The sequence below is a fragment of the Apteryx rowi genome, unplaced genomic scaffold (assembly GCF_003343035.1).
Source record: "Apteryx rowi isolate R43461 unplaced genomic scaffold, aptRow1 scaffold_512, whole genome shotgun sequence".
Taxonomy (NCBI): Eukaryota; Metazoa; Chordata; class Aves; order Apterygiformes; family Apterygidae; genus Apteryx; species Apteryx rowi.
Window position 1 is genome coordinate 355966 of NW_020450775.1, and position 12387 is coordinate 368352.

Consider the following 12387-nt stretch of genomic DNA (forward strand, 5'->3'; position numbering starts at 1 on the left):
TATTCTCTGCTTTGCATAGTTTAATCATTCCTGATTTTATGTTAAGGTGCAAGTTTAATAAAAAGAGAAAAATTCACGCTATGACCAAATGGTGAAACTAACTACTGCCAAAATGTCACCAAAAGCCATGAATTTAACACAGTTCAAGAGAGACTGGATAACTACATAAACAGAACCTAAAGAATATCTTAATGTTTTCAAAATCAAGATTTAACTTTTTTCATACATCTGTTTCTTGGACTTAGAAATTGGCTTAACATTTACATAGCACTGCAAGACCAAAATGAGGCCAGCTGACATCATCTATGCAAGACTCTCACACCTTCCTCTGCAGCATTACTGGCTGCTGACAGACTGAGCTAAATACACCTTGGGCACAATCCAGCATGGTATGTTTCTAGAAGACAGTCTAGGAGAACAGAGGAATTTAATATTCTCACAACTTGCCAATTCTCTTTTTCCAGCTTTTCAGAGCAGGGCAAAAATATTATGCTATGAGAACCTACTAGCCTTACTTTTGAGCTGAGGAAGCAACAGTATGCTACGTTTTAGCTTGATGAAGGTGCGACCACAAGGCGGACAAGAGAGGGTTGGATACCAGTGGAGAGAGACACTCAAGGTTCATAAGGGGTTAAACAGGGTAGATTTAATAAAGGACTTACACTACAGACTGCACAGGGAGTCCCGGGAACCGCGAGGAGGGTTCGCCGATGGGAAGCTGCTGGAGGTATGGGTCGGACGCACAGGCTGGACACAAGGACAGGGCTCCACTCGTTGTTTGTAAGGGCCCCTTAAATCTACCAGAACTATTTCCTTACCTCAGCTGTGCTAACCTTGAGCAGCTACTGCCCGGGAAGCAGCTAGACGTTGCTGACAAAATGAAATATGCATGCCTGGCCCTGACGGGAATTTGGTCAGTGTGTAGTTTCACATGCTGGAGCTGCTACCATGTACTCTGCCAGTCACTGACTCCTCACCAGGTCTTCTGCAGATGTTCCCACTACAGAAGGTAACAAAGCAGAGCAGAATCATGCCAAAGAGCAGAATTACAGGGTGTGATTAAATGTCATGGTACTTCAATTTAATGAAAAGGTTATACAAAAAACAAGATGAAAAGTTGCCTGGAGAGTGTCAACAGTTGTCATCTTCATAAAAGAGAAAAGTAAAAATTTGACATACCAAAAATCTATTTCAAAAGTGCTTTGTGGGGGGAGGCAGATAATATCATCACTGGCATCTGAAGTTAATAAGAAAAAACTGTGTAAAATTGGAAGAAATGCTACAGCAGTGTTAATTCTCTGTCATAACACCACAGAACAACTTGCCACCTGAGCCACATTAATACATACAATCTATACCACAGCCTGTTGAAGACTGGAACTCCAATGATATTTTCAAACAGGAATTCTGCTTTATTTTATGTCTTTATCGCAGTTTCAGTTTCAGAAACTGCCATAAAGATCCAGCCATTACAAAAGATCAGGAAAAAAACTCACAGATTTTTTATTTCACTTCCAAAAGAAAATCCTGCATTAAGTTTTCAGAGAAAATACTATTAACTATCCAATCAGGTAACAATCAGATTAATATTAGCTCTAAAAGAATCTGTTCTCCTTGGAAAATAACATCTAGATGTTCTGAAATACCTGCAGAGGACAGTCATACTGGTGAAGAAATTAGGTCAAATAAATCCAGACCTTTTGGTCTCAATCAGGAAAACACCACATATCTCTGCGTAAAACATTCATTCACAAAGAAATACCAGGAATTGAACTTTCTTGGCTTTTGTGATCCAGGAATGCTTGACAAGTTTTTGCCCTCCTAGAAGCCAAATCTGGTTTCTGAAGAGACTTGGATGTCAAAGTCATCCAGTGGAACTAAGAAAAGGAAAATTGCCGTCTACAGCGARAGCCTCATAAAAAGCACACTAAAAATTATTAAATGCACTGCAGGAATCAACCTTTTGCTGACAGACTGCAACTTTTGCCTCCAAGTTCTAAATTCTTCTAAGTTCTGCCACAGAAACAAATATTTCTCTCTTCTCTAACTTAGTTTCCTTATAAAAAAGAGTTATACCATCTTGCAGCTGACAGCCTCAATATGTGTGGTAAACATTACTATATCGACAAAAAACAACTCACACTTGCAGTGCTTGTATTCAGCATAGTTCATCTGAACCATTAGTAAATGTAAATGCCCACCATTCCCTTCAAAATACAAGTAAAGAATCTGTTTTCAAATTGGTATGTGCTGAGTCAGACATGCATTTCCCTAAGGTGGCAACCTGGTACAAAATCAGCACTTACAAACTGGGTATTTTACATGCTAAGTTGACTTTAGACATTTTGCTATGGCATCTGAAAAGTTGGGGCTAAAGACCATCAATAATATTCTATGTGTTCTTCAAAAATATTAAAAGAGCTAAAGCAATTAAATGTTTAAAATACTTATAAAAAGCCAATTCAAAAATGTAATCTGGCTTAGACTCAGAGAAAATAGGAGACCTCTAGCTTTGCTATTTCAAGAGCCATTTGTGAGGAATGAAAATATGAAAAAAGACGAAAGAATTATTATTACAGATGGAAACTTCTGTGAGAACACTTTAGAGAACAAGCACTTTGAAGTTAGCGAAGATGTGGTTCTATATGTTAAAAAAAAATCTTTTAAAGCTAAGGCTGACATTTAAGATACTACATCCAGCTCTTCAAGATGAAGCCTCAATTTCAATTCAGAAACTTTTAAAAAGGTTCCTGGTCAGCTTGACAGCATGTGACTGCATCAGTAAGTTATTTCAGAGGCACTTTGAGATGCCTGTGTGGTGGCAATAGTTAGCAGGGCTTGCTTTTTGATATGCTGTTTGAAATGGCTTTTCCTTCAAGGAATGGGAGTATGTAAATAGTCACCTAACATTTCAACAACATCCAAAGCCTTCAGCATAGCAATACTTGGCAATTTTTCCTCCTTTCTCTGAATGCTGAGTTTACACAAGAACCTTAAACTCCTGGGTGTTCCATACACTATGCAAAAAGTTGATTTTGGATTCTTAGAGGAAATTTCCATCAAACTTTCCCATATTTATATTTTTTGGATGAATAAAGAAACTGAAAGAAGAGTTATATTTAAAAAATCCATTTATAGAAATAGATTGTTTCTTGGCAAGTCAGCAAAAGTTGTCATATGTACATACCTGCTTTTGTGCAACTAAATAATTTTTTACTTTAATAATTTTTTGTTTTGAAACTCTTCATCAAAAAGTTACCTAATAGAGATTCTGTGGTAATCTTCTTCACGACAGAGTGATCACTGCAATAAAACCATGACTCTATTACATTTCCAGCACAAGTCTTTGAAACTTTTGTCTCCACCTTTTGTAAATCACTGGATACGCATACACACAATCATAATAGAGTGTGGGGACTCCTTACATGGATTCAAATTCCTCCTCTAATCTATCCTTGGAGCAGCTTCTTTCCTACATCCTCCTCCTCAATTAGTTGTGAGGAAGACCAGAGAGACTGGTCTTCTAAATTATGTTTCTATAATTATGTGGTCTGTAGATACATATTGTACAGACCTGTTAYCAGATCTGTATTATTTATTACTAGATTATAAAATCCTCATTTATTAAACTGATGGATTTTAAGATGAATATTCACAATGAGCATGATGCAGCTTGAGTTGACAGTGTTAATTTAACAAACTAATGTCAATTATCCAAATRAGCGTCAAACCAGTGAGTCAATTATTTTGCAGCTGGCTGACCTGAGAAATGTTGCTTAATCACACAGTTGGCTAAGCAGCCAAGAATGTTCATTCTATAATTGCAAAATATTGCTCCAGGACAAAAAACATTTAGTCTTAGACACAGCGTCCTTCTGTAATTATAAGTACATCATGTAGGCCTATATAGTCTTCTAAAAACATGTAAAGGATAGAAGATGACCTCATTTAATGATCCAATTAGACACCTATTTTTTTTTTACTTTAAATTAATTTTCATTAATTCCTTGCCTGAAGACATTACTTGTGAACCAAAGGCTTCAAACTCATTTCACAATTTACAGAAATCTAATTGAATATAAAAAAATACCTTCAGGATTTAATTTGGATAATAAAACACTTTCCTGCCACTTTCAGTGTTATAAATATGAAATATGATGTGCAGCAATTGGTAATTTGTAATTTATTTACCTATAGAGGCAAGTCTGTTTCTAAGGTATCTCTGACTGTGAAATATCAAACATTTTCTGAGCTGTTGGAAGGGACAGTAATAAAAAAAGCATCAAACTGAAAGATATTTTGAGAAAGAAAAGCATTCATTTGCCAGTAGAGATATTATTTAGATATACATCTGCATAAAACATACACAATTCTTACACATGAGCTTTTGCTTAGAAATAAGATTGCACATTTTTACTGAATTATAACAACTAAAGAGACTATGAGAATGTATACACTGGATTAAAATTAGCATCTTTTACTCCTTCTCCGTGCGAACCGAAATGTTTATTTTTCTTCTGTCTTTTCTTTATGCTTAAAAATAATGTGAAATGTATATGTACTATCTCACCGGATTTTTCTCTTTTGAGTGAAATGAAAGAAAAAGTACGCAAAAAAGAGCTGCAAGAAAAGACCCTGCTAGATTTAAGTCATCACTTTGAAGTGCTTTAAGCATGTCATACACTAACTTCATTCACTTTTCTCTTACTCAAAGGCTTTCCTGAAAGCATGCAGTCTGCATGTAATGTGGCAAAGGAGGCCAACAGCATCCTTGACTGCGTTAGAAAGAGTGCAGCCAGCAGGTCCAGGGAAGTAATCCTTCCCCTCTGTTCAACACTTGTAAGACCATGTCTGGAGTACCACTGCCAGCTTTGGGCTCTCCCCAGAGAGAAGGATGTGGCCCTACGGGAGCAAGCCCCACAGAGGGCCACCACGCTGCTCAGGGCTGGTGAGGAGAGGCTGAGGGAGCTGCCTTTGCTCACCTGGAGAAGGCTCGGGGGACCTGACTGCTGGCTACAAGTACCTGATCAGAGGATACRGAGGAGATGGAACGAGACTCTTCTGGGAGGTGCACAGTGATAGGATGAGAGGTAATGGATACAGGTTAGGACATGGGAAATTCCAAACAGACATTAAGAAGTCTTTTTTCCCCCTCCCCCTCATGAGGGTGGTTAAATACTGGAATAGGTTGCCCAGAGAGCTTGTGAACTCTCCATCCTTGAAGGTGTTCAAGACTCAACTGGACACAGCCATGAGCAACCTGCTCTGATTAGACCTTTTGAGCAGAGAGTTGGACTAGACGATGTCTGGAGGTCCCTTCCAACCTAAATTATAATTCTACTTCTACCCCCTTAAAATAGCTTCTCATGCTATATATGGCCACTTGGTCTGTAAAAGACCCTGCCATACAGATATTCCAGAATAGGGAGGACATCTTTTTGTATTATTTTTATAACTTTGCATAAATATTCCAAAAAAAAAAACAAACTCATCATTCCTTAGGCAAAAGAGTTGAATATACCTGTTCTAGTTCTCAAACTGAGACTTTGTTTCTGCAAAGTAGCACTAGCTCAGCCCACAAAGGGTGCTGTTCATGAGGGACACCAGTATATAATGCCTAACACTAAATTAGTCAGATTCTTGAATATAATTTTAAACCATCTGAAGTTGATGACTTWGCATAGTTGCTTTTGGAATAATTTATAAAAGGTTTTTATAAGAGAACCCAGAYCTTTGTTGCTCACAGAACACACTGGAAGTTCACAAAGTATAGGTATTTTTTAAGTAGTAATGAATCTATCAAAGGTAATACTCTTTAGAGTCTTTTTTTTTTTGAGACATCTAATGAATACTGCAGTCACCTAAGTGGTTAGGGAAGATAAGAGACAGCAGGTAGTGAGACAACTTGCAAGTAATAGTAGAGAATTTTCAGGAGAGTAATAAACATCCAACTTGGCAGATGATTTTTTGGTTTAAGAAAAAAACATGTTTATGAGATCCTTATTGGGCAGAAGAAGATTGTAGATGATTTTCAGACATCTTTACTTACATAGGTCATTAAAATATTTATTTGAAAACAGCAAGAAAATCCAGCAGGACTAGAACTAAAATAGATTTTTATAAATATCTCACATATATCCCAAGTCAGTCATGTACGTAAAGCACACATGTAGCCAGGGAAGCAACAGACACCTGAATATAGCCAAAGCTGATTTCAGTAAATCTGAGAATACAGTAACTGAATATCAAAGATACATCAGTTAAAACATTATTTAATATTGTTTAAAACATCATTCATTCATTAGTAACTCCACTGCAATGAAAAAAATACTGTGTCAAATACCAAATAATGGAATGTCTTGTAAAGTTACGTATTTTTAAGTTAAAAGGTAAGTGAGACAATTTGCCTTTAATTTACTTATTTTCACTATGGAAATGAACACTTTTTTGGAGGAAAAAATGAGACTGCATTCTAATATTGGTAAATATAGTCACACTTTTAACAACATACAAGTGTCAGGACTCTCATAGAACACTTGTATCCTTCTCTTTCCTTGTATCACCACTATCAGTGTTTAGAGTAACTATACCATCAGAATGGAAGTTCATTATCCATGTGCCAGCCTAATAAGTTTTTTTAAGTAGAACAGAAGAAAATCCACCGGAACATAGAACCTTAGTAAAATCTTACATATAATATTGTATGTAATATAAACTGTTAGGTTTATATTGCAGTCATTTGCTGAGCTTGCTGTTCCAAAGACTACACAATACATGTATTATTCCTACTGTGCATGGCCTTTGAAAATGACTTTGAAAGTTTTTTATGTCACACTTGAAATTAAAGGGAAAATAAGAAATAAACTTGTTGTGACATACATAAGCTATGCAGACAAATCCACAGAGCATTACGATCTTAGTCAATTCTCATTGCAAGACAGGCTAGAGAGCAGCCTAGTCGCATAGCGGAGAACTCAAAGTGCTTTTATCCTAGTATATTTTTGTTAACTATATGTCTTTAGTATAACTTGTTTCAACTAAACTAGATAGAACCATAAATTTATTAGTGATAGAGTGATCTGAAGTAGGATTTTAGTATTAATATCAAAAGGAGTAAGATATAGGCGATCTTTCTAAGTACTCTGCAGTCAAAAATTCTACCAAAAGGAAAAAAAAAAAACAACAAAAAAGTTGAAATACATTCCTGTCCTGTTCCCCCCAAAATCAGTTCTTTTTCTGTGCCTTAAATGTGCTTATTATCAGACTGAAGAATGGAGTTCCAGAGTTTGGATATCTCTGAAGGGGCTGGTGGGCTGTTTCCATTGATGCTGTAATCTGTGTCGCACCAGTTTGCAGACTGATACTCAGCTGAATTGTTGCCTAACTTTTTTTTTTTTCCTGCATAAACTGTCAAAAGGTTTGTGTAGAAATTGAAAAATACAATATTTGTCTCCATGATCCAACATGGACAGAGGTGCTTCTCATGCAATAACCTATATAGCAATGGATACTAAAGCAAAGGGCAATGAGATCAGCTTAACTGCAGAAAGAAATCAAAGACTTAATTTACAGACACATCTAGCACTGCCTTGGAGACCCATAAAATCACCATGGTGATAATACTGATGGGAAAAAAGAAATCACTTCTCTTGCTAGGGGAGGCATCTAAAAGCCACTGATTGTTAAACAGATTTAAGTATGCACTCTTGAGGTCTTTTTGAACTTTTTTATGCATATAGGAGTGGGAATTCTTGTTTTCTGTACCAGGCCAGAAGGTCTTGACTCATCCTGGTCACAAGGCCAAAATGATTTTTACATTAACAACAACAAATCCTTGAAGCCATAAGTCTTCTCCCCCAGATGCTTCCTGCTGAAGAAATTGTGAGCAGTCATTTGTTCCTTTCAACCTTGCAGGCTTCTTATTTTTGATCCATGCCTTGAATGTAAAAAAACTATTCCTGTTAACAGAGYTATGTGCATACAGCTCATTTATCTCTTCCTTTGCCAGAAAACAGTACAGAATACTCCCAAGTATTGTTCTACTCTGCTTTTGGAGTGAAAAYGCAGCATCCTTCACCATCTCCAAACCTCAAAAACTGTTTCTGACTGAAGCAAAAATATTCTCTTCACTATACAGACTGCCAATCCCCATCCCCAAAGTCTGAGTGCTTTCACTGGTATACACAAGATTCTCAAATAGCAACCACTATAAATCTCAGACTCTGTGGGTTGATGTTGAAGAAGCAGCAGACAGAAGTTACATGTACTCCTCTTTCATACCACTTCCTCATCGCTCTATAAATACAAATACTGTATATAGAATAAAAACACTTCAGTAACCTATGAAATAACAGATTATTAAGCAGTGAGACAAGTGCTCCTATGATTGCTTATTTTTAAGATGTCTGTACATACATATATAATGTATATGTAACATCCTTAGCTTAATGTTGCAATTGTTATGTGATTTTGCTATACAATAGCCACAGAATATTATGTTCATGTATGTGCTATATGTGTGTGTGCGTGTGCATGTGTATATATATACACATATATATAATACCTCTAAAATAAAAATGTATACAGGTAAAAGTCAATACTCTTCAGGTTGTTAAGACAAATTTACATTAAGGATCCATCCTTCTGTGGTCCTGCAACATGCAGCTAGGATTCCAAGAACATCAAATTCAGTTAATGAGATTATAAATTTATCCATGTCTTAGTATAACTAAAACAACCATTTACCTTCTTAATGCAACACAAATTACTGGTTAATGTAGGCTGAAAGTGTAGTTTCAATTATCTCAATTATTACAGTTTTGGCTTACATTCAACTATGTTAGAAAACCCCCTGCAGAAATCTGCCAAGAGGAAAAAAAGATACAATTACTTTTATTTACATACCTTGGCCTCCGAAACGCTAAACCATATTGTTGGCAAGCCAGTCCCACAGTGGGAGTATATACAATAGGCATGAACCTTTCAATGTCAGAAGTCAGCACTTTATAGAAAAGCTTTTCATTTCGATCCTGAAGACTCATTAGTAGAATATATCTGTAAAGAATTAAATATAATTAGACAGGCATCAAGTGAACATATAAAGTCAATTTGAAAATAAAAAGATGTTTAGATAATTAATTAAAGCTATGTTTGTTCAAGAACAGCCTCTTTCTTGTCTAGAGTATTTAAATTCCTCCACATCTTAAGAGCACAAATGTTTCAGACATAAAGGATAACAAACTGGCTGAGACAGACAGAAGTTGAAACCATCACAAAGCTGACATGCTCTACACGCTCAGGCASCTGATCTCTCTCAGGTATAAAACGCTATGCTGCAATGGAATGATATTTGGTCTGTCAGAACCTAAGCCATACATATCAATTGTTCCATTTGAAATGGCATAGTTATTAAATTAAAATTAAACAAATGTACTCTCTTGCCCAAAAAATCCAAACTAGAAATGTTAGCTTTTTCTACTCTTGCCTCAATAGAAATTTCTCCCAAACCCAGACGAACACTACTTTAGGACTAAGATTACAAATACAAGACACACACATATGCCTTTTGACTCTGAAGTCTGTGCTTTTAATGGAATCTGCAATACTTTATCTCTTAACAGAAAACAATACTGGATAGCATTTGAAGAAGTTTTATGTTTATTTTTAAAAATAAAAAGAATGCAAAAAAAATCAGAAAAATGAGAGTGGAGAAAGTTCTTGCTTAGTTTGATCTACTTTTGCATATCATCACTCCAATGTTGAATAAATGCTCCACTGCTCCAAAATCCCAACCAGGATGCCAAAGAGTAATTTCAATGCTGAAGGTGACATCCTCAAACAATACAAGTCTACAAATCTAATGACTTCAAGCTATACCAGTTTATACCAGCTAGAAATCCGGTCACCGTCGTCTCTTGAGCATTTAGTATTTTGGAATTTGATAAACCTAAATCTCACCTAGTAAGGTCAGTATTACAATTTTCAATGGATTGCCTATTACATACATTCAAAAAGTTTTCAATGTTCACCATTTTATTACACAAGCATTCAGGAAATTTACAGGACACATTCATCCCCCAAACCAGGAGGTTTGTGTTTTTAAATATTATTCATGTGAATTTTCCTTCAGCACACTGATGCATCCCATGCAATGATACTAGTAGATCTTTCCCCTCACACACAAAGTGAAAGTGAGAAAGATTCACATGAGAAAGACTATATACATCCATATATAAGCTATATATCTTTTTGATACTTTTGAAATAACTAATCGTTTGCACAATTTCCCCCACCTTATATCCTTTGAAAGAAGATGAAAGTAATGGAAATCAGAAAGTTACTTTAACACCACATTAAGGTTTCACTGTTAGAACTGAAGGCCAAGATGTTTTTAAATTATTGTTAAACTAGCCCTCAGGTAAAATGCTAATTAATATTTTAAAATCCTAATTAATATTTTATCAAGACAAAAATATAGCAAGGTAACTATCAAACAAAGAAAAGTTTAGCAAATCTGAATTAGTTTCGTGAAAGCTTAGCTTTGTATATCCTAACGATTTGCCTATTCTTTGCTAACCAGCTATACAAACATTTAACAAGCACTGCAAGAAAGGCTAGCACAGCCAGTTTGGCCACTGGTGACTGAAGCGGGGAATCCGAAGGGAGAGGCAGAAGACTGTCCCTCCCCTTGTGTTACCAGGGGTAACTTAGACCCTAAACAGAGAAAGATTTTGAAACCAGGGCTGAGCAAGCACTCTAAATAGCATCCTCATGAGACATCCTGAATCACCTCCCATCACGTACATAACACTTGTATGTTCTCCAAGGTTAAACTATATCCTATACTTTTAGCTCTCAATTACAAATATATTTTTTAAATTCTTCTTTCATGTTATTATATTTCCCTACTACTCTTTAACTTCCTCAGTATTTTATCACAATATAGCATGTCTTTCAATGTTCTTTTGTTCTTGGAGTGTTTTCCTTATTGAAACCTTTTGACTGAGAAAATTATCCCAACATTTACCTTGAAGTACAAGCTAATTCCCATATAATTGTGAATACATTTGAAGACATACATTTTTTTTCCAGAGGATCCTGAAAATGACTGTTAGAGAATATCACACCTATTTTGGTCTGCTCTGTCTTAGAGACTGCAGGCATTTATGCAAGCCAGATGACTATGTTTCCAGTTTTTTTAATTTTAGCACTTTTAATTTAAAATGAGATGCTGCTATTAAAAACTTTAAAATACTTTTTCATCACCCTGTCTTACTACTCAGACCAATCCTGSTTTTTAAATGCTGTAAAGCAATCTTTTACAGCAGGAATTAAAAGTTTAACAAAAAGCTTCTTCAAGGCTCCAACTCCAAAAACTACTTGCTAAAACTCTCTGTTTTGTTTTTACTATCTTGTAGCACAAAGTTAGGCTTTTATTTTCTTACTTATATTTACAATGCCACTTCTATACTCAAGATATGCTAAACCAATTGCAAAGATAATAACAGCATAAAGCTGTAATCATGTTTTCAAATACTATGCACTTGACCATATCCAAATCAGCATAAGAAATGTTATTAAAAGGTGAAAAACATTTCTTGAGAAATTTAATTTTGATCAGAAGGTTAATTTTCAGTGACAGATATAAAATATCTTTTCTGGGGGGCATATTATCTGATTTAAAACTTGGCTAGGAGAATCAGCTTTCTCAAAAATTTTCTTAAGAGGAAAACCAAAAAAGCTTCTTCCTCAACACCGAGCTGGTTATAATGCACTAGACAACAACTGTGCATCCTTTAGCAACATCCAAGCGATCTACAGAACTAAAATCATGAAGTAGTTTTCAGCATTGTGTTTTAAAAAAGACGTATTTCAAATGTAGTAGTTCACAGAATCTTTTACTGAAGCCCTCATTTAATTGAAAACATAGTGAAAACAAGCAATAAAACACTGAGAACAATCACTTGTGCTAAAAAAAGGGAGAAAATTATTCTCTGTCCTCAGACAAGGAGTCTTGAAAGAAGATTTCAAGGAAAAGTTTCAGAASAGGAAAACCAAGAACTGGCAAGTGAGACAGTGGGGATTGCCAAGCATTCAAATTGCAGTATGTCACTTTTCTGCCTTGTGTTTAGTTCACCTAAGAATGTTTAATGCTAGTCTGCTATTATAAAGGGAACTGATTACAGTAACAATAAAAGCATATAAACTAAATATCATCTAAAACCCCAAAGAAAATTGATATGGCTACAAGAAATTTACTGATAATTTCTTGGGGTTACTGGTCACTACTACCACTGACATACATTTCACAAGGCAAAACAGAAAGATTAAAACAAAAACAAAAGTTGTCACAAGAGCAAATAAAGGAAACTGAGAAGACACACTATT

The 12387-nt window shown here is 35.6% G+C and overlaps 1 protein-coding gene across 3 annotated transcripts in view; it reads right to left on the bottom strand.

Moving 5' to 3' along the window:
* The window catches only part of ME1 (malic enzyme 1), a 202661-nt gene that overhangs the window by 133303 nt on the left and 56971 nt on the right, over positions 1 to 12387 (bottom strand). For all 3 annotated transcript variants that reach the window (XM_026080234.1, XM_026080236.1, XM_026080235.1), the window contains exon 3: positions 8905 to 9054. In XM_026080234.1, the coding sequence (XP_025936019.1) occupies positions 8905 to 9054 (150 nt within the window). The remainder of the gene's footprint in view (positions 1 to 8904; positions 9055 to 12387) is intronic.